Source organism: Buceros rhinoceros, unplaced genomic scaffold, assembly GCF_000710305.1.
Source record: "Buceros rhinoceros silvestris isolate BGI_N320 unplaced genomic scaffold, ASM71030v1 scaffold28999, whole genome shotgun sequence".
In the NCBI taxonomy this organism is placed as follows: domain Eukaryota; kingdom Metazoa; phylum Chordata; class Aves; order Bucerotiformes; family Bucerotidae; genus Buceros; species Buceros rhinoceros.
In genome coordinates, this window is record NW_010430202.1 from 2163 (window position 1) to 25298 (window position 23136).

The 23136-nt window shown below is 42.9% G+C and overlaps 1 protein-coding gene across 1 annotated transcript; it reads left to right on the plus strand.

The window, feature by feature from the left end:
* Positions 1-1307: 1307 nt before the first annotated feature.
* Positions 1308-22885, plus strand: LOC104499450 (glutamate receptor ionotropic, delta-1-like; the record flags this gene model as incomplete). The annotated part of the gene is made up of 4 exons (XM_010142957.1): positions 1308-1503; positions 4996-5162; positions 6100-6340; positions 22457-22885. Coding segments are annotated over 4 exons (1033 nt in total), but the record flags the coding sequence as incomplete, so codon positions are not given.
* Positions 22886-23136: the final 251 nt, after the last annotated feature.

A 23136-nucleotide genomic window follows, 5' to 3' on the forward strand; every position in this document is an offset into this window, starting at 1 on the left:
GATGCCTGGAGGCATCATGATGGAGACGATGAAAGAGTTTTCTACGTGTTTTTATCTAGTATTGTGTATGCGCCTGGATTGCTTTGCTTTAGTGTTGCCGGGACGTGAGGTGTAAGCAGTGGCATCCCCGCAGTGAAACAGGGAAGAGGGTGACAGAAAAATGTTGTCAGTGACAAATCTTCAGCTGTGGAAAACAGCTTCAGGTCATGGGCCAAGGGCAGGCTTCTCAGGAGCGTTCTGAAGAAATCTGCAAGAGCTGCAAAGCAAAATGTTTTGCTTTTGGAGCTCCAGGAGCTGGAGGCAGGTGGGAGGAGGCATGAGTGGGCCTTTCAGATGTTTTGAGGAGGACTTTTTTTCCATGAGTGATTGTTTTAGGAGAAAAGAAATGGGGCGGGAGGAGGCAGGGAGGGTTCCTTTGGTTTGATCTCGAACAGCGTTAGTCAGTTGGCCATATCAGAAGCATGTCGTTGTTATTATGTGAAGTAATAAGTTTATAAAACACAAAATAAAGCATTATTTATATGAGATCCAGTTCAGTCCCTGCTCCCACATTTGGTGGTCAGTGTTTGAACGTGTGTTTGTGTGGGTGCTCAGATGGAGTAGTGGTGGCACTGCACAGAAGTGATGCTGGAGGACAAAGGAAGACAAAGGAAGGTGGAAAACAGCTGGGATGCTTCTTCCAGTGGCAGTGATGCAACCCGATGTGTTTCGAAGCTTGGCCTGGTTTTCGTTGGTGCGAGCAGTGGTTTACACCTTCCTGTGCAGAAGAGGCTGTAAACCAGGAGTGAATTACATTCGGTACAATTTGAAAATAAATGGTGCATTGAGATTCACTCACGTTGGGGCCCATTTACACTTCAGAGTGGTATGATGAGTAAACGCAAGTCAGGGCTGTGTGTGAATGAAAAACACCTGTTTTACCAGAGGCTGTAGAAAGAGAGGAAGAGGGAGAGATTTGGTGGAAATTGGGAGTGAGAAGTTTGTTTGTTTGTTTGTTTAAAACAGTTGTATTGATTTGGAGCCTGATGGAGTACTGGTGTAACTGCAAACTAATTCCACTGAATTCTGCTAGGTATCTCTGGGGAAGGCTGGAAGTTGCTGTGCATAATCTGAGGTTTTCCTGTGCTCGAGTAAGTCTTCATTGCACTACGGTCTTGTGCAAACTTGGCATCAGAATATTTAACATGAACGTTACTTGTCAAAAAAAAAAATCTGTACCAGGATGAAAAGGAGCTCGGGTGTAGATAAATTCGTATGATCGTAACACGCTGCCTGATACTAATATTTCAACGTCGCTTGAATTTCAGAACATTTCAGGATTTGTCCAAACAAATGGATATATCTTATGGGACAGTCAGGGATTCAGCAGTGTACGAATACTTCAAAGCAAAAGGGACCAACCCTTTGGAGCAGGACAACACCTTTGCTGAACTGTGGAGGACTATCAGTAAGAATAATGGGGCAGATAATTGTGTCTCAAACCCTTCTGAAGGCATCAGGAAGGTAAGACTGGATCACAGCGGCTTTCGTTTAATTTCTGTGCTGTATCAATGTTGTTTGCATGCAGTTAGTGATGTTAAGTCGCAGAAAAACAATTACATACGTAAAATCATATTCAAAGTTCCTTTTAGTAATTCGATGGTTATGTTATGGTTATATAAAATATGAATGGTTATATAAAATATGAATCATATTTTGAGGTAGCGGTTTTGAATTTAAGTACCTTAGCTCTGCCTGAGTCTTCAGTATCGGACCATAAGGTTTCTCAGTTTCTTGGGAGCTCCAGCAATTCCATTTTGAATGTTATTCTGTACATTACCCTGGTACTGACTCTTGTCCTTTTCTCATTTGAGTGGTTTTTTTTCTGAGTTGGTGGATTGAACTTCCTGGAAACATGAGTAAGAATCAAGGAATTCACTGAACATCTACTCATTTCTCTTAGAACAGATTTTTAAGCGAGGTTTTCTTTTATTCCAAACTTCCAAAAAAATGCAAATACTTTTTCACGTCACTATGCTTTCACCTCACTTTTATTTCTCTCAGAACTATGTGGTTTTTTTGGTGAAACTGAGCACTGATATGGGATTCAAGGACTGGTATATATCAGCTCAGGATCCTTCATCATTTTGCTGTGATAAACCGCCCTGGTTCAGATTAAATTAACTGTTTTTTACAGTGCCATGAGAAGAGGGTGAACACAGTATCACAGGCCATCCCATTGCCCAAATCAAAATCCTTTAAGATAAGATTTCCAACTCTTTGCATGACTTCTGGACAAAATTCTTATACAGACACTCTCGTGCCCTCTCAGCACAGGAGTATGTGGTCAGTAATAATACCAATTATATTGTCTGTGTGGAGCTGGCAGCTCCAGCCCTTTGCTGTGATAATAACTTTTCATATTGAGTTTGATTTCAGTATTGCAGGGTGATTTTTATATAACTTGATTGGCTCATTCAGTTACTGTCGGCAATAACCACATTAACTGCAGTCCCCAAAGCTGACCAAGGCTGTTATTTGATTAGGCACCTACATAAATTTGGCTTAATTTTTAATAACATTGTCAACTAAATGGTTGTGTTTATAGTTCAAATGTTGCTTTTCCTCGCTCATTGAGCTCTTTGAATAAACAGACAAGTTTTCCATGTCAAGTATTACAGCTAGAAAATCGGGGGTTTTTTCTAGAAATAGATGTCAGTCAAGGAGATGGGACTTTCTATCCATAAAGACATACTGCTGCTTGTAGAGGTGTAAACATGCCTTAAAAATGTATCTTATAGGAAACAGGAAATCTAAATCTCTCCAGCATAAAAAGATCACTAAAACATTTTTCTAAATGCAGGGGTGACCAAGACAATGGGGGGTGGAGTCACTACTGCCCTTTGTTACCTCCTTCCTCTTCCTGTTTTCTTCAGACAGCGTCCCAGTTTAGCTGCAGTTATAGACAGACACAGCACAGTCCCAGTAGCCGCAGTGGCCATCTCCCATTGCCAAGGCACAGCTGATAGAGCCAAGGAAAGGGTGTTGATGCACTGCACAGTTACAGAAGTGACAGAAGGGCGTTTCAGAGCTGGGACGGAGCAACGTTTCAGGACGTTTCAAAGCCACAAGTTGCTTTGGTCAAACTCGCAAAGCAGTTGAAAGTGGTCATTGCAGATGGAAATCGTCCTGTTCATGGGTGTCTCTGCATAGCGTAAGAAGAGGTCACCAGGCAGATCACCAGACCACACAAAGTGCTGTTTTGCCACTTGGGTTTTCTGGTACATAACAGATGAGGGTTGACTTAACGCTGTTGCATGGAAAGGTTCTTTTTGGGTCATGCTACAGGCAGGATTCCCCAGAAGCAGGCATGACTTGGGACAACATTGCAAGTGGAAGAGAAGTAGACGTTTTCAAAAGACCTGCTGTCCTACATCAAATATCAGTGTACAAGACTCTTCTATATAAAACAACATACAGAAAACAGGCTTGAGAAGTAGAATAACATGATTTTTCTCTAGGTGTTGCCTTGTAATTATATAAATTATAAAAGATTACTTACGGAGCAATTCTGAAAAAGCTCTTTAAAACAAACAAACATGCATAAAAAAACCCCAAAACAGAAAAATGCAGGACACATCTTAGCACAGTGATTTAGGCCAAACCTTTTCTGTGTCTCCTCTTTGTTGTACATCCATCAGGCCAGTTTTTGTTCTGTCATAACAAGGGTTTGGAATACATTCTGTCTACAGTTGTAAGTCCTGGTGTCTTTGGTCCCTGTTTTTAAGAGGCTTTTCTGTCATAGGTAGTAGAAGACATAGAACAGAACCTGTGTGAGATGTGCAAAAAATATGGCTTGTGATGGTCCTTCCCTGCCAGGAAGGACCCACAAGAGTGGCATGTCCTTAGCAAAAAATCCTTTTCAAAGTGGTCAGTACAGGCTCGTTTAAATCTTACCGGGGAAGGATATAACACTTTTACATGAATTTGGGGATCTTTGATTGCCTCAATACAGATAAAAGGGAAAGGAGGGGAGGAGAGGTGGATTGTGACAAGTAGCTTACAGAAAATCCATATTTTTAATCTGTGTTTCCCTGGCTTCTATCCACTAGAGGGTAACTCACCCATTTGATTTATTATCGTGTTTAAACAACTATCAGGGACTTCAGAAAGCTGTGGTTTATATCAAAGCATGGGGAGGTAAAATTAGCATAATTGCCCAACTGAGGAACCCCGTGTAATGAAATAACCAAGGGCTTATGGGTGAATTCAAAACTGAGCTAACAACAAACCAGAAAAGATGTGGAAGGGTGAGTGAACTCCATGTCAGAGCTGCAGCCGTTTGCTCGGGGAGCTTGGTGATTCGATTCCCACACAGAAATACATGCAGGACTTCAGCTCCCTGCCTTGCTTTGCTCTGACCTGAAGAAAGATCTGAAATCACATGGAACTTAAAAAACCAAAAAAGTCTTGGAAGTCTACATTTGTGGCTATCATTTGTTTGCATTAGCTGTTCCAGCCCATCTGTTCCATTGTGCTCTGTATGTTCACTAGAGACTTAAAAATACACCACTTCAATGTATTGGAAAACCAATGATTACTTTAACCAAACAAAATGATGTGTGTTTTCCTTACGGAATCCCTATCTGGAGACGTTTCTTACATCTTATGTTAACTGAGGTGATTTGCATTCAGTGTCTGCGCCACATGCAGGCACTGGTGTGAATCCCAATTAAGGCTGATGTTTAAGGACATCCACGTGGGTCTATGCCAAAATAAAACAGAACAATGTATAATATCATAATAAAACAAAAATTTTCCCCAAACTGAGATAATAGGAGATGCCGGTGACTCTTACCAGTGAAAGAGAGGGAACTCCGTAAGCTCTGTACTGTGACCTAATGAACCACCACCCTGGACTAACGCCACGCTCTGGGTTGGTTGGTTTGCTTAGGTTTTGTCCTACCTAGAAATGTGGCTTAGCTTAGACGGTATTGTGTTCGGCTGTATTCTCAGGCAAAGAAAGGAAACTACGCATTCCTGTGGGATGTGACAGTGGTGGAATACGCCGCGCTGACGGACGATGACTGCTCTGTGACAGTCATTGGGAACAGCATCAGCAGCAAAGGATACGGGATAGCACTCCAGCATGGGAGCCCCTACAGAGACCTTTTCTCCCAGAGGTACACCAAAAGAAAGCTTGGTTTACAGGATTCCTCTCTACAACCAGCAACTGTTTGTGCTTCACACTATCTGTCAGATACTGGGTAAAGGGCAGTGAATAAGTGATCGCTGAGCTTTCAGTTAGGAGTGTCTTTTCCATGTGTACGTGGAAACGAAGACATGGAGTTGGGCACGTGTGGCCTTAGCAGACGGCGAGTGGGTGCTCTGCTGCAGCCAGGGAGCTGCACCAAGATCTCCTCGTCTTGCTCCTTCTGTAGGAAAAGGGGTAAAACTCCAGCTGCATAACCAGAGACAAAGCTGCCTCAGGAGAAAAGATTGTTAGTAAACAGCTAAAACAGTTATCAAACCAGATCCAGAATGAATCATTCATGGAGAGAAGGGACACTTCACAAGAGACAAAACAATGATTAATTAGCGACTGTTAACACAGTAATTCAGACATGAAGCAGCAGCACTGAAGTAAAATTCGTTTGAATGAACGACATTTGCTGAAGTAAATGAGTTGGTTGCTGCTTAAACAGATTCATATTAAGTGGCGCACAAATAGCAGCGTGTTGTTGAAATTACTGTGGGAGAGCAGCAGTGGAGTGGGCTGAGCACTTTGCTAGTGGGATCAGCTGTTGCAGCTGAGTGTAGCCAGATGAGCCAGGACTCACTAGAAAATGGGCATTTCCCTCAGAAATGCTTCCTGCATCACGGTGGAATTTTCTCTTCCTTTTCTAACGTCACCCAGCGGAGTTGCCCTGCTGCTGTGAGTAGAAAGAATTCCTGGCGTAGCGAAGTTTCAGATGAAAAACACTATGTGGTGGTGGGATGGACTTTTGAATTGTGCGACGGTAGATTTAAGAGTTATGTGACATACAGAAAAGACAAAAAAAATGTGAAAAAGTATCATTATAAGTAATAATAATACTTGTCTCTCGAAAATTCCTGCAGGATCCTAGAGTTGCAAGAAAGTGGAGATTTGGATGTTCTTAAACAGAAATGGTGGCCACGGATGGGACGCTGTGACCTGAACAGCCATACCAATGCACAGACGGCTGGGAAGGCGCTCAAGCTGCACAGTTTTGCAGGCGTTTTCTGCATTTTAGCAATAGGCCTTCTTCTCGCGTGCTTGGTGGCAGCATTGGAGTTGTGGTGGAACAGCAACCGTTGTCATCAAGAAACACCGAAAGAGGTCCATAACTTTTATTCTTATCACAATTAAATAGTAGAAAACACAAAAGAAAGAGAGAGACGGATGGGAAGGCGCTCAAGCTGCACAGTTTTGCAGGCGTTTTCTGCATTTTAGCAATAGGCCTTCTTCTCGCGTGCTTGGTGGCAGCATTGGAGTTGTGGTGGAACAGCAACCGTTGTCATCAAGAAACACCGAAAGAGGTCCATAACTTTTATTCTTATCACAATTAAATAGTAGAAAACACAAAAGAAAGAGAGAGCGATTGGAAGTTGTGGGATTTTAGATGCTCTCATACAATAAATTTGATTTATTTTGGTTTGACATACTAAGCTTTGCATATGACTTTTTGGGTGGTTGTTTCTAAACGAATAAAAGACCACAAAACGTGTCTTTTGTGCACACGGAAGGTGCCAAACTGACAGCCCTGGAGACTAAAGTCCTCTATTCATTTATAGAGCAGATACAGCATGGGCAGCAGCAGTGCAAACTTCCCCACATTGCCCCACCAATGTGCCTCAACCTTGACCTGGAGAGACCACCTTTAGGGGTAAGAGTAGTTCAGAAACATGCCCTCAGCCTCTCTGCTGTGAGGCAGAGTCACGGGCACCCAGCTGTGCCATCTGTGGTGATGTTTTCTTTGATCTGAGATGCCATCCATCGGCTGTGAGACCCATGTCCGTCCTGCACAGGCTCTGCAGCCACCAGCCAGTTGATGTTTGAAGAGGTACACAAGCAATTGAAAACAAACCAGCTAGTTACTAATTAACTGAATAAGCCATATTTATGTTTAACTGCTTCCTTTCTTTTGAAATCAGTTTTACTTCTAAAAGGAGGAGCCTCTGATTAAACCAATCTTCATATCCCATATTTTACCCTAGGAAAATACAGTGGAGAATTTCTTGGGTTTGAAGTTTTCACTCAGGGCAATGAGTAGTAGTTAACAATGCTGTGATAGAATAACCAGTCCATACCCAGGTCTGTCTTGCATGAAGCCTGCATTTGTTTACATAGATTAAATGTTTAACAAACTAACCTGCAATTTGGGTGGCGCTGAGGTATATGTAGGTGCTTTCATCTCAGAACAGATGTTTGTTACCAGCAAATAATAGCAGCAAGCTGCGCTACACCTGGAAAATAGTGTGCGGCCCATCAATTCCAATCTCGATTTCTTAAGTTGCCAGGAGTACTGCTCTAATTGACATCCCTGTCCCCTGTACGCAGCGCTGGCAGAGGGGAGCTGAAGATAGATGTTGCAGTCTGTAAGGCTGGGAAATATTTAGCAGTGAGATTCCATCCTTCTGAGTTCCTGCTTCTCCCATTTGAATTCATCCATCAAGTGCTTGGAGATAAACATCTATCCCACGTTTGTGAGACAAAGCTGCAAAGTGGCTTGTCTGTGGGCTCCACAACACACAAGAGAGACGGGGAAATTTTGGTAAAAGGAAGCGAGTCTCTGCTTTGCACAATGCAGCACTCCAAGAACAGGCACAGGGAGAGCATGAGTAGCTACTCTTGCTTGTAAAGAATCTTTCCTGCAAACAGAGGTTCATCTTTAATTGCTCTTTGGGTAAATACTGTCACTCCTGCTGTAACCCCAAAGACCCCACCCCACGTTAGCATCGCTAAGGCATGAACCCCAGCAGTGGGTGGTGCGCTGCCCACTGTGACAGCCTGGCAGGGCCAGGGGCAGGGGCCTTGTCTGGAGTGTCCTTGTGCAAGCATCCATCCTGCCACGCTCTGCAACACGTTCCCCTCTCTAGCTCAGGGACTCACTTTTGTGCATCTTTGTAGGGTGAGATGGGAATATGCCCCAAAGGCAGTTTCATGTAGGTAAGGTGAAATGATTCACTCTTTTATTGCAAGGAGTTTTAAATACTCAGTTTCCATCTGTGGAAAAGGATCTGTCTTCCTAAATATAAGTGTTTGCCTTTTGCCCATCCTCTTTGTTTCTCTTTTTGTAACTGTAAGAAGAATTGTTACAGATACCTCCCTACCCCATCCCGTCTTTCCTCCCCTTCCCATCCCTCTCCTCCTCCCCTCCTCCTTCCCCTCCAGTGCATTTACAATTAGGGTTGCTCCATGCAGCCTCTTCTGCAGTGTCCGAGACAAACAACAGTGTCCTTTTAAGCTTCCATTTTTTAAAGTATACTAAATTTACCCACTCAGTAAAGCCGTAATGGGAACATCCCCTGCGTGTGGGGCTGGATCTGCCCTTAGAGCTCAGCCAGTCTAGATTAAATGGGAGGCAAATTAAACTCAGGAGCAGGCTCAGAAAAGGTTGGTGTTGTGGGTGCTGCTGGGAGGAAGGGGAACAGCATCAGTGGGAGCCCTGGCCCAAGTAGGTGTTAAGGTTGAACGAGGAAGTGTGTGTCCCCACGGAGAGGGCATGGGGAGGAGGAGAGCTCACAGGCCAAGCTGCAGAAAGCTCAGGATGAGCTGAGTGTGTTAGGCAGGAGGGATGGAACATGATTGAGGGGGCTCTGAAAAATGCAGCTGGGTGCATTGAAAGGCAGGTGGCTAGAAACTCCTTTGATCAGGTCCGAGCAGCCGAGTGCAGGGCAGCTGCTGCCCAGCATCTTCAGGGATCCTCTGCTTTAATGTGACACAGCTGTGGTGTTACAACGACCCAAACTGTTTTCCCCGTTGCAGACTGGGTTGTGTAACACATTAACCGTAGCCTGAGCCCTGAGCTGGCCCAGTCCTGGAGGCAGCTGCCGAGGGCCACGATTTTCAAGGTATTTAGGAGAACCAAGTTTCAAAACTTTGGAAAGGTTGGGTTTGGGGATGAGGGGAGCATCAAGTCCTGGGAACTCACAGGAGCAATGGCTGAACATTGCTTGGGGAACCAAAAGTGAGGAGAGGATTTGATCTCCAGGAGTGTATTCAGGATATCTCACTTCTGTCATGGTGTATTACCCCGCATTTCTGCAGCAATAGCCATAATAACAGAGCTACACCGTGCACCATGTATACAGAACATTAAAACCTCCCTCTTGGCAGCATCTGATAGTCAATAGATAGTAACAGCTGCAAACTTCAGTCATGCTGCTGGTTTTCTTCTGCTTTTTGGAAGGCTTTGGCAAAACACGAGGAGTGTGATCGCACCTAAAAACTGTGGAACTGGATTATCTCCCAGCCATTTTTTTCTGTGCCATGCAGAGCTTGTGGAGGGTCGCGGAAGGGACATTTTCCTGTAGCTTAAGAGTAGACTTTGGTTTCACCTCATGAGGTAAAGGATGAAGAGGCAGCATTTGGTTTCAGCTTCCTCCTCGTTAGGAGCTGTATAGATCCGTTGTAGAAAACCACAGTGGATTCAGGATGGAATGAGGAGTTAACGTAACTTGTGGAGCCCTCGTGTAACATTCTCTCTTTGGTTTGACCCCTTGGTGGGCTGTATCATGCCAACAACTGCCAACTCAAAAACCAGAGAGGAGTAGGGAAGATGGAGGAACTGCTCACGCAGCTTGCTGGAGGGAGAGAAAGGATTTTTTTAGAGACTCTCACAGAGGGTCTGTGAAGTCTGTGGAAGAATGTACACAACCTTCATTAGCATTGGAGAAATGTTTTCAACTGGATTAAGGTGTTGATACTTGCCAGTTTGTTGCCTTTTCCTCTTCTGCTTTGTATTCCTTTGGCTTTGGTGGAGGTTAGCCTGAGCTAGTGCACTGAGTTCAAGGACTTAGATGTCTGTGTGGTTTAAATCACAACTCTTAATTAAAACGAATGTGGAAGATGTAGTGTTAACTATGTAACTGGGAGGAACAGGAAGCCGTTTGAAACCTGACAGCATAACTTGGATTCCGACATTAACCTGATCTATGTTTGTGGAAACTTTACAGGAAGAGTTTAATCAGATGGAGAATTCTTCCAATTTAGAGTATTCACTTATTTAGAAAATCTGTCCCACTCAATTAAAAAAGTAAGTATTGTTTCTACTAGTTAAGTTAGTTTATTGAGATAAACCTCACGAATGATGGACTTTCACTTTCCCCAAACACATGCCATTGGTTCACAATTCTGTCATGTGAGGAACAGTGAAATCTCTTGCTAGAAGAGTGAAGGCCGGATGGCTTTTTTTTTTCTGAGTGTTGAGCCAAGATACATTTATTCTGTTTGAAGTAGAATTCTACTGAATTCTGCTGTAAAAATCTTGATTTTATCCCTTATAATTCTTCAGTTAATTCTTATCAGAGCAGATTAACAAAAGAAAGATTAGCTCCAACTTCAGGGGAAAATTCATAGCTGCCACACCAGGTCGCATTCTTCTATTTGAGCTCAAGTTTGTAATCTCTTAAAGCTGGAAAGATATCTAGTAATGTTTAAATGCCCTTACTGTTTTCTAACTCAGGAAAATTTACATTTGGTCATCTTTATCAAATCAAAGTTTCTAGAACTCATCCTCTCCTAATGGTTGTTAATACCCAGCCATCTTATATCCAGTGAAATTTAGCCGGCTCATACATCCACCTGTTAAAAATCTTGGCTTTACACAGCTGCTACTCAGCCTCCAGTGCTGATACCTCATCATTTGACTTTGATAAGCTTCACGAATCTGGGGAGTTGTACAATAAAAAATGAAAATATTTATTCTGGGATCTCTGCTCAGCCACTCTACATGCCTTTTGAATAACTGAGCAATCAGATAGAGTTATTGAAACCTGGTGCCATAGAAATTGTGATGAATTATTCCCCTTTGAAGATTCTTCTGTCGTCACTTCGGAACTCTTAGGAAAGCACTCCTAGTTCAGGAGCTTTGTTCCAAAGCAATGAAAGCTTAGAAGCAAATATAAAATACTGTGTTATTCATGGAAAGAAAGTTGAATTCAAATACTTTTCTCTGTGCACAAGGTGTATTTGCTAAAGAAAAATCAAAGGGCAACCCCATATCAAAGGAAATCAGTACAGACGGGGGTTTTGCTGGGAACTGATGCTTGTTGCATCTTACTTAGAGGGTGATATTGATTCACTTACTGTTAATACAGCTCTGGAAAGACAGTGTTAGAGTGATCTGAAGAAATTTTTGGGTTGATTCTTGGCTCAGGTAATGGATACTCTATATCAGAAGTGTATTTCCTCCAAACGGTCTGTGCTACTCCCAGCAATGTGAGTGTTTCAGAAGCTGTACCTGTTGTGTTTGCGATTTCCTGGTGCATGAAGATTTTTTTACTGGTTAAGGAATAGCAGAGTTTTCCCCCTCCTTAGTTGCTATTAGTCATTGTCTCATAACTTGTGTCAAATTTATAATTCATTAACAATCACAGTCTTTGCAGCTTAGTTGTGTGATTTCATACCTTGCTCATGCTTCTGCAAAATCTTTTTATTCAACGGACTCTTTTCACTTTTCTGTTCTCACTTTTTATTTTTAAATGCCTAAAAAGGGGCAGCAATTCAGGTAGTGTCCAGAGTGGGCACAGACTCATATGCTAGTAACAGCATCTTCTCATTCTTCTCTCCTGCTGCTTCCAGCTTAATAATCTTTTAACTGTTATTGAATCCCGAGAAGTCCAGACTCAGCAATACTTTCTTGAGCCCTGTAGGGTAGTGGGAGGTAGCAAGATCCCTCTAAAACCGATCACAAATATCTCGGTAGAATGCAGGGTGAAAGAAAGAAAGAAAACCTGTGTCTCTGGCCAGGGCAGCCTTGTTTGATCTGCCTTAAGTTCCCCTGCTTGCGTGTTTGAGGATATGCAAATTCTAGCCTACCTCAAAAGTCCATATTTCCAGCTGTAGCAGTCGCTGAAGTTACCCACCAGGCCCCTCCTCTGGTGTTAGAGCTGTGGAACACCGTGTACCGCAGAGGTGGAAGTAAGCGCTAGCAGAGACAAGTCCAATGGATCAAAATGTGTCACTGCTAAGAATCATGGTGTGCACCATATTCATCTCACTTCAGTTCTCCAACCACATGCTGTTCCCCGGTAATCGAGGCGCCCGTACCTTCAGTGTGTTGTCAGCAGTGTTGGGTTTGATTATTAAAGTCTTACACTTTCACTATTATTTTCACTTTCCTTGTCTTTTGCTTTGTCCCTTCATTTACCTTGTCTCCTTTGTGGTGTTATCTCTTTACCTGACAATTTGATTTCTCCTGGGATGATTCCTTTTGAGAGCGAAAGGAAACATGAGATCATCAAACTGATATTTTGTTTTCTCTTCATTGCATGTCCGCTATATTTTCTCTTGGTTTTATTTTAAATTATTTTTTCTTGTATTTTTATGACATGTCTGAAATCTTTGTACATTTTTTGCTCAGTTGCATATAAATGATCATTTGTTTGTACCACTGTATTGTATTCTACTTTTCTAAGAATAAATAAAGGTTTTGGGGGAAAATAAATCATGCAAACGCTGGCAAAATAATGGATTTTAATGCCATCTAGAAATTCGGTTTCAAACTAGCTTTGAATATAATGAGCTGAGAAACTTCATTTAACGCACATTTTTCAATCAGCAAAGTGGTGTTAGTAATCAGTCACCCCAGAATGCAAAGTTTAATGTCAGTTGATGATAAAGCATAAGCTGGAAGACTCAGTTAAAAAAACAGTAAAAAGAGGAGGATATGATATATAAATGGCCTTGTACAGAAACTGGCGATAGCTGGAAGGGCGCCCTAACCAGCTCAGTGTGGCCTCTTTCCAGAGTGAAGAAACAAGATTTTCTCCTGAGAGAAACATCTGGTCGCAGACCATGTGGGCATCCAGAATCCAGTGAAACCAGTCAACTCCTGCTATCGATCCCCATAGATGTAGGTCATGGCCATAATGGATTTAAAAGTGACAAGTCACCCCCGCGATTAATGATGGGGCCCAGGCCCTGTGGCTGCTCATGTGCTTGGCATGAGCTGGTGTTTTACTGAATTGGAGCCTTAAACTGTCAGACTCCTTTAGATTCTTCACACGGTGTTTACAGAGCTAATGTTTGTATATTTTATCTCAGCCTGCAGTGGTATTTTAAAGGTGAATTTTTGAGGGGGCGTTGAATGTTCAGCGATAACAGAATTGGTAAAAGTTTAAAATAAAAACCAGTAAAATGAGACTGCTTTCTCAATATTTTTTACATTTTTTGTTGTTTGTGAAATGCCTTAGGCCTTGATCCAATGAAGGATTTAAACTTGTACGTAAAATTAAACTAGAGTTTGATCCTAGCCAGATCACCAAACCACTCCCATTCATTTTAGTGATGTAGGATCGAACTGGAGTTGCTTTGAAACCACCAACAGTACGTGTGCACAGAAGTGATTTGCTGATGACTGAACTTACTGCACAGTAATTTTAACACATAATTCCTCCATCTGTTTACTGGTAGAATTTAAACTATTTTATAATACCTGAAATAACCTGTGCTCAATATTAGCAAAATTTAAGGACTCACGGGTACTAATGTTGCAGAAAATGTGTTTTTAAAAGCAAAAACTTGATGGTTTGGTTATTTTCTGGAAGTTCAGAACTGTATCTATAAGCACTTAGATGGAGAAGCCCTACTTGGACTTGTTCAACGTAACGAGTACTATTTCTTCAGGGTATTCACTATCCAAGAGTTCTCTTTCGGGAAACTGGTGGCCAGATTTTTATTATGCTGAGTTATTTTAGTGATATAGCTGGCCGCGTTTTTTCTCATGGCAAAATGGGAGCTTGGCCAGTTTCCAGGACACAGCCTTGAATGGGGGTGCAGAAACCTTTTTTAAATTCAGCTTTTAATTAGAACATTTGTGGCCAATAGCAAGAAGTAAAGAGTTTTCGAAGGCTTTCAGATGGCTGGAGTGGAGAGGTTTGCAAGGCAGCTATCACAGGGCATTGAACAGTTGTAGAAGCAACTCCTCGGGTCTCCTGTGCCAACTCTCTCTTGTACTCCTGGCGGAACAGGAGAAAAATGGGAACTTTGGGGATTTGGCTTTGACTAGGCTGGAATGGTGAGGAAGGGTGATGATACAGCAATCTGTGCTGCCTTATGCTCCGGTGGAGTAAATCAGACTGTTAAAGGGTAGCACTGCTTTGCTTTGGGCTCACTAGAGTGAGAAATTACATCCCTTACGGATTAGATAATAATTTAGGATTTAAAAGCTGTATAAAGCAATATGAAGAATCTGTTAATTTTTAGTGAGTTTTGGAACAGAAGCTTTGTGAATTTAATCTTTATTTCATGAAAGAATAATCTGTCACCTCACAGGGTCATTTTAGATGAATTCTGAAAACACCCCCCTCTTTAGGGCCGTCCTTTTGGGCTGCAGAATTTGCCTTTTCAAACAACCTGAGCAACCTGGTCTAGTGGAACGTGTCTCTGGACTAGCCCACGTGGGACTAGATCATCTCTGAGGTCCCTTCCAACCAAACCATTCTGTGATTCTGTAAGCCGGAAGTAATAACTATATGTTTGCTAAAAAACAGTGCCATATTAATTATATGATCAGCCTCACTATCTTGATCCTCTTTTTTTCTCCCCACATCTTCCTTTCCCTTTCTACCTGGAGATGGCCACTGATGTGAGGTTGGGCCTCAGAAGCATGGTGAGACTTTATAATAAACATACAGATAATTGGTTTGTTGTTGACAAATGCCTGCACAGATGAATTCTTGCTAGTTTTCTCCTCATCTTGACTTCTCCTGGACCTCCCCTTGAACCTAACCGTTGTGATGTCGGAAATGCCTGCAGTGTGTGCACAGCAAAGGTTTCTCCATGTGCAAGTTCTCCTTTCTCCTAAAAGATTTCCTTTGCAGACCTTGGCATGCTCATCAACCAGCACTCACTCATCACTGCGTTTTGCTGCTTGTGTGGAAAAATGTCTCGTCATATTCTCTTACTGTCCTGTTTATTTTTCACCTCATGAAAACTGTGGAAGCATCTGTATTGTGTGAACCAGTCAGTCGTTTTTCTTTGTGATTGAGTTACCAGCTTGTAATGCTTGTGAACCAAGGTTGATAAGGGTTTTAAAGCTTGAATACCTCAGCATGGGGCTGAGCGTCCGCTTTCGTTCTGAGTGACAAACGAGGATGTTGTCACAGCCTCTTGCTTCATAGGTTTAAGTCTGTTGGTTGTGAGGACTAGCTGGTGTCACTGTGATTGCGTTTAGTTAATGAGTTGTAGTGAGCAGCGGAGTAGATCACTGTGAGAAACCGTGGGGCTGCCTGCTGTCATCTCATGTGCGATGCTTGTCCTGTTGGTGCTGTCTCCTCCGTATTTGTTCTCACGGTGCCATAGCATGCGGATGCAGTTGAAGAGAAAAAAATTGATCAGAGAGAGATGTTCAGCTAGTTTAAATTGGTGTGTGTCATTGGCTTCAATGGCCTGGTGGGGAGCGTGTTGTCCGGTGCGTTTCTGGACAGGTTTCAGAGGCGTGAACCACAGGACAGTGACAGTCATCTTAAGAATTAGATCCCTGGCTAGGTGTGATTTCAGCTGGAATAAACCCAACCTGGGTAAGGGGGGCAGTGCAAGTGTGGGAAGAGACAGACGGCTTCGTGCAGCCCCTTGCTACCCGCATCAGTCCTGTAGTGAGTCATTGTTACTCTGTTGGTCTCTAGGTTCACCAGTTACGGGTATTTTTTGGCTGTGGGTAGGTGGGAATAAACTTTAATGATGTATTTGAAACAATTTCCTATCACATGAACATAATCTTCGCGGTATTCTGTTATTTCTAGCTTGTTTTTTCAGGTTTACTTAGAAGGGAAAAGAATGTTACTGTCTCTTCCCAGAGGGATTTCTGCTCTCTGGTGAAGGAGAGCATCTCCTAGTGAATAACATGGCCTCTCATACGTGATTTTTATGAGGTTTTGTTTCATTGAAGATGGTTGCACATTGAATGAAATTAATATATTGCAAAACTCTTTTGTTTCTTTTATCCTTCCAGTTGGATAACAGTCCTCAACTGGACCTCAGTCCAATGCATCCTCCTTCCAGCTGTTTTATGGATGATGGCTTAGTTAATTGCTAATTTAAAATACATGCTATAGCTTCCACTTATAAGAGTAGAAGCTTGATTGCAGAGTTAAAAGTAGTTTTTCAAGGAGGCTCTTGAGGTGCATCTGTACTTATTTCTAACGAGATACTGTTACGGTCAAACCGGCATCTAGCGAAGAGCACTCAGAAACCACTCAGCAAATTTTATGTAACATTAAGTGCTATTTGACTAGGTCAGTTGCCTCTGTTGAATTAATGACAGCAAACATACATCATCGCCGCGGCTGTTTACACGTCTCTTCGTGTTTCACCGCATCGTCGGCTGTGGAATCTCTGGAATAATGAGCGTGGCAAACTGAGTCGTATTAAAAAGGGGTTATTTGTATTAATAGAACACCATACTGTGTTGTCACAGTGTTGCAGCACATCTATTGCATACTTCATCGGTGCTTTTTCTTCTCGAGCGAGCCAATTATGCCTGGTTTTGCCACTCTGTCAGAATCTCCTGGAATAAATTAAAATTACAGCTTTATATATGCAGTAGCTGTGGCTGAAAGCGATGGTAATGACCCTGGGCGAATACAGGATTTCCAAATAGTCTTGAACAAACACACGTAGGCAGAGCTGCTGCTGCTTCATTTCTCAGTAACAAGCTCAGTGTTTGAGTCTGTGATGTCTGAAATGCCACGGACACCAGCGGGCAGCTGCGTAACGATGGAGGTTTTGACGCTGAGCTAAGGAGAGAATAGTTTGTGGGTCCCTGAGTACAGAAGCTTTGCTGTTTCGGGTTCCTTTCTTATTAAGAACTGCGTTAATGGGCTTTTAATACTTGGCACAGTTACCAGCCTCAGACCAGGAGGTATTGGTGCATTCATGGTGGTCCCTCGGTGTTTGTGCCTGCCTGCCTGGATTGGCTGCGCTTCTCAGTGCTTGATATTTGGGTTTGAGACCATCAGTCGTCATCTTCTCCTCTGGTCCAGTGTGGTTTTATTTGCACTTGTGGGCTGTAGATGCAAGTTACCACAATTCTGGTGTAGTTTTAGCATAAAAACTCTGCAGATCTTTGTCCTTCCTTTTGGGGCATTCATCTCCCTTTTTGGCCTTACTGGAACTGCTTCATCAGCTTGTAACATTTTTGTCTCTTCAAGTGGCTTCTCTTGAACTTTGTGATAATATCAGAGAAATCACGAGTAAGAACAAGAGGCCACATTAGCATCTTTAATAAAAAGATTTTCCTCAAAAATCTTCCCTTTGGAAAATCCCTGATCACAGAAAATAAGTTTGAAAAAAACGCTGATTACTCAGTAAATCATCATTTCAGCATTTATATCTTGCCATAATTTCTCTCCACGTGATAAGGCCAAACTTGGTTAGTCCTGAAAGGGAGCTGTAGGTTCTTGCAGGCATGGTTGTGCAGAGTTACTTGTTCCCAGATAATCCTTGTGAGCAACCATCAAATGCACACTGACGGGTGCCACGGTGTGCTCCTGCTGTCAGGCGCAGGCCGTTGAGCCCGTCGCTCATGATCGAGCGCTTGCGATTTAGCAGAAACACACCCTTCATTCACTCTTCCAGAACTCAGACTCGTTGGGGAAGAAGGACGTTTATAACTGGTGGTTACGAATAAGATCATTTCCTGATCAGAAGTGATGTTTGGTTAAGCTCGAGGAGGATAAGCCTGTGTTTGTAATTCATTTTCCTTACTTGTGGTGGGTTTTTCCTCCCTTCACTGGTTAATTTCTTCAACTAATCTATTTGGAGTACAACATTAATATTGAAAATAGAATTATGAAGGTAGCAAAGGAAAAATATTTCATCCTCTTCTGGCAACACAAACATATACATTAATCTAATGCAGCTATATATGAAAAGTGACGCTGAGTTGGCATGAAACATGTGAGATGTGACATGTTTATAATAGTAACTAAGTTTTACACATTAAGTACAAAAAAAAGAAAGCAAGGAAACCTTTGGTAATGTGGCTGTCACAGGTGCTGAAGTATTATGTTTGGAGCTCATTCATTCAGAGCCTGTAGAGACCTACCTGGAGCTGAGGGACCTACCTAACTGGAGCTAAGCGGGGCTGAAGCCAGAACCTTTTGAGAAGAGGAGGAGTGAGGCTTCCCCTGCGGGAGTCTCTGTGCTGGAAAACCATCACACCAGCCTCCAGTACGGCTCCGGTTTTTTTCCGTCCAGCTGCCATTCCCAAGGCCCAAGCCTCGATTTATTAATTTATTTATAGTAATCTCTTCATTTTAGTTCATTCATTTTGTCATAGAGAAATAGAGGAGAGTTACAGCATCAGAAGGCTCAAAGGTCTTTCGTGGTGCTGCATTACCATTTCACAACTCAGGTGACAAAGCCTCAGGAAGTTTAAAAAAAATTGCAACCCACATGCTTAAAAATTATAACAAATGGCTCATATTTAATGAGAATTATGGAACTAAAAATAGAGCAGTGAGCTGACAAGGCAGAAAAACATTGTAACTTCTAAGATACGGGTTTTTCTGACTTTATTTTCATTTTACCCTTTCCCCTTTTACCCTTTCGGTAACATAAGAAAAAAAAATTAAATTACTAAATCTTACTGAAATTTTCCAGGACAGCACTAAAGGAAAATAAAGTTGAGGTTTGCAGAATTTACAAACCCTGAAATCTTAGCTTGTCAAATGAAGCCATCCCCAAACCCTCAGTTCTGGAGATCTTGGGATTCAAGACGGTTTTCTGGTATGTAACGACAAACTAGCTTTTCCAAGGGTTTCTAGTTTTTATCTTAGGGGGTTTTAAAGCATTTGAAAAATGATTCATTCAGCATTAAGACAGTCTCATACAAAGCTTGACATTTAGTTATTTAGCTGCGCTTCATCTAATAAGACAAAGGGAAGAACCTTTAAAAATATGTTTTTATTATTCCTCAGAGACAGAGTCGTTTTCCGTAACCTTTACAAACATTTTATCTTAACAACAAAAAGAGGGAACAATGTGATCTTCTGGGCTCTCGGAAGCCTTTGAAAAGTTTTCCCTGATCTTAATAAGGCCAGAAAGCTGTGATTAGTGCTGAAGAAAGAAGCGGGCAAATGAAATCCTCACCCCTACCTCTTCAAAAACAATCCCAAGCATTTACTTCTCCACTTGATAAGGTGTTTGTGGTAGATAGTGTCCCATTAAGCAGCGGAGGGAAACTTTCCAACCCATTATATTTGTAGCAAAGCAGGATGGAATGCACTGGGGATGCACTCACCATCAAAAAAATACAAATACAACTAGAATGTTGATGTACGGTTTCACTTGCCATGAGCTGAAGAGGGCATTAGTGTTTGGCAGATGCTCAGAGAAATGCAGACGAGTCATGGACTTTTCTCCAAAGTCTTATTTAGGAAAGTTTGTTCTGGTATTTGCTCAGTTCTAACCTGAGTTCTCTCCCTTTTTTCCTATTCGGCGGTAGGGGCTTAGCAAGGATATAGGTCCCAGAGAACTACAACGCCAACCTAGGAGTCTAAAATGTTAGACAACGTTTTTGACGTAAGAAATAGTACATAGTGCCTAAAGAAGCATTCTGCATCGGGCTTTTGAGAGTGAGCTTCCTTAGGCACAGGTATGTTGTGCGTGGTGGTAGCTGAAGTTTGAAGGTAACTTTGCAGCAAGCTGAGGGAACACAGCGATGCGCAGCAAAAGGATGCCTGTGCCAAAGGAACCCGCCCAGAGCCAGCGAGCCCTGACTCCTGACGGGGGATAATATAAGATTACGTGGCTCATCCTTGCCCCCAGTCTACAATTTTACTTCAAGAAATAGAAATAAACACAATTACAAATTAAATCCATGTAACCCTCTGGCCGTTGTAGCGCAAATCCTTGATTTACGTTAGCTGCAGAGCTTACAGAAGAGCCTCAGTGTTATCATCGGCTTGGTGCCGCGTCTAATTCCAGAATGAGGAGCCTGACAGGTCAGGAATGGCTGTTGGCAAGAAGGACTTCACTCAGCTACAGGGTTTATCGAGTCTTGTGTGGTCCCTTTCTACCGCAAAAGTTTATTTGTTTAATTTATTTTCCATTGATTTTCTCTAACTCAAAATCACGCAATTAGAGGATTTGGCTGAAAAAGCAGTGGTTTTAAAATAGCAGTTTGTTTCTTTGGTGAGGACGATGATATCCCCCAGGTTTCTGGGCACTTCGTTGGGATTTTGATGGGTTTCTAATGTAAATGAAATAGGAATTAGTCTTCTGCTTATTAGCAGAGGAGGTGCAACGTGCAGCTCAGGCTTGTAATTGCAGAACAATTGCACTCCAGTTGAAATCAATACAGATTTAGCCTAAGCTAAGGACATAGGTTTGGGTTCATCATCATGTATCACTAACTCATTTCCAAATCCACATCAAGATCAGCAAATCCGCCAGTTTAATGTCGAAGTGGTGTTAAATCATGAGGTTAGAATAAAATCTGTAGTTGACATTGACTGGAATCAGGGGCTTTGGAGTTGACCTGTCAGTTTACAGGTGGAAGCAAAGCTGCACAACAGTGGATACCACAGGAATAATATTGTCATTCTCTGTGCTCCATGTCCACACCAGTGGCAAAAGATGGTGAGGAGGGGTGGCAGTGGTGCCATAAGCTTCCCTGTTCTCAGAGTCTCATTTTGGTTGTGTATCCGTAAGAACTCTGGCGTGAGGTTTAACCAACATGTAAGCACGTACTGATTGTCCTGCAGGCAGTCAAGGATTACTGGGGCACAAAAGTTTCAGGTAGTCCCGCTTCTTAGGCTGGACTCTTGCTAGCTGCCTGGTGTGATTACAGCCAGACCGGAGAATTTCTGCAGCTCCAGGATTGCTGGGCTTCTGTAGATGCTTTGCTGCCCATCTACTGCGTGTTACATTTGGCAGCAAATACCACAACTGCAGGTCATAGCTGTGCTTTGTGAAATACCGAGAAGTGAGGTAGTGTGATACCTTTTTATGGGTAACACAATGCTAGCTATTAAAATTCAGTCGTACAGCATCCCGGGTGGTTTACTGCCTTGCCAGTTTTGTCGTTTTCCAATTTGAGCATCCTAAATGCTGTGCTGAGGTGATAAACAGTCCAGTTTAGGTCTTTGCTGCCTCAGGTTTTAAAGACAACTTCTTTTGCCGTATTTCCTCATGGAAGCTAAAACATGTTGAGTAAGTGGTCCCAAAAGTGCTTTGAAGAGAGCGCTCCAGGAGCCGTAGGCAATGCATTCGCAGAAGATGGCAATGCATCTTCTAAAGACCAGCATTATTTTCCCAGGCTCTGACCACGATGACGTGATGTCAGACAGCTTATAGCTGTTTCCCAGGGCTCCCAGAGAAGGCCTCTTTTTGTCCTGTTGCAGCTGATCCATGGCCATGTAGATGACCCAGGGCTTCCTGCTGGGAAGGGAACACAACACCTGGCCAGTAGATTTGGGCACTTGAAGCAACTAGCCTGGAGTCAGCTGGGCTGTGCGCACATGTGCCTTGGAAAATGTCCCACAGCTGGCTGAGGCAGGGGCGAGCTGTCTTGTGCACACCGGAATTTGGAGTCCCAACTCGTTTGCTTGCCTGCCATATGCTTTTTTCTTTTTCTGGCTCGTGCAAGGGGAGTTAAGGTCTTGTGGGATGTGCTGGTGGCTGGTACCAGCTCCTCTTAGCTGAAGTAGAACTATCCGTTCTTCTCCTATGTCCATGTAGATGACCCAGGGCTTCCTGCTGGGAAGGGAACACAACACCTGGCCAGTAGATTTGGGCACTTGAAGCAACTAGCCTGGAGTCAGCTGGGCTGTGCGCACATGTGCCTTGGAAAACGTCCCGCAGCTGGCTGAGGCAGGGGTGAGCTGTCTTGTGCACACCGGAATTTGGAGTCCCAACTCGTTTGCTTGCCTGCCATATGCTTTTTGCTTTTTCTGGGCTCGTGCAAGGGGAGTTAAGGTCTTGTGGGATGTGCTGGTGGCTGGTACCAGCTCCTCTTAGCTGAAGTAGAACTATCCGTTCTTCTCCAAGGAGGATGGGATTGACAACTTCAGGGGCTTTCACCGGCTGAGATTGAGCCGGTGTTCTCTAGCTTGTGTTTCTCAGCTGGAGATGTTGAGCAGACCCTGAGGTTTTGCACGGGCACAGATGAAATCGAAGCAAGGTAACACGTGAAGAGCAACTCCTGTCACACAGAGGAAGTGGAGGGGGGCCAGATGGGATTGGAGATTGTGTTTGGACTCATTGTTCTGATTTCTTCCTCACTAGGACAAAGAAGTGAACCTGGAGCAGGTCCATAGGCGCATGAACAGTTTAATTGACGAAGACATAGCCCACAAGCAAATCTCTCCAGCATCCATTGAAATCTCAGCCTTGGAGATCGGTGGCATGCAGCCAGCTCAGACCCTGGAGCCGGTACGCGAATACCAGAACACGCAACTTTCTGTCACCACCTTTTTACCAGAACAGACAACTCATGGTGCCAGCAGGACACTCACAGCTGCCTCCGGCAGCAACCTGCCACTGCCCCTGAGCAGCTCGGCCACCATGCCCTCCATACAGTGTAAACACAGGTCGCCAAATGGAGGACTATTTCGTCAGAGTCCCGTGAAAACCCCGATCCCAATGTCATTTCAGTCTGTGCCGGGGGGAGTCATTCCAGAAGCAATGGAGCCCTCGCATGGAACATCCATATGACGAGAACAAACAGTAAAACAACCAGCAGAGCTTTTTAATACAAAATTTAAAAGAAACAAAAAAAAAAAAAATCCCACCACAAAACAAACTCTTACATTTGTATATACCTGTAAATAATAAAAGAACGAAGTGGGGTAAAAGTGTATTTTGAATATTCCCAATTTTCAAAGTCAGTAAAAAATGAAACAAAACAAAAAAAAAAAAAGAAACCCAAACAAATGTATGAATGACTTTGTAAATTTTGTTCTATA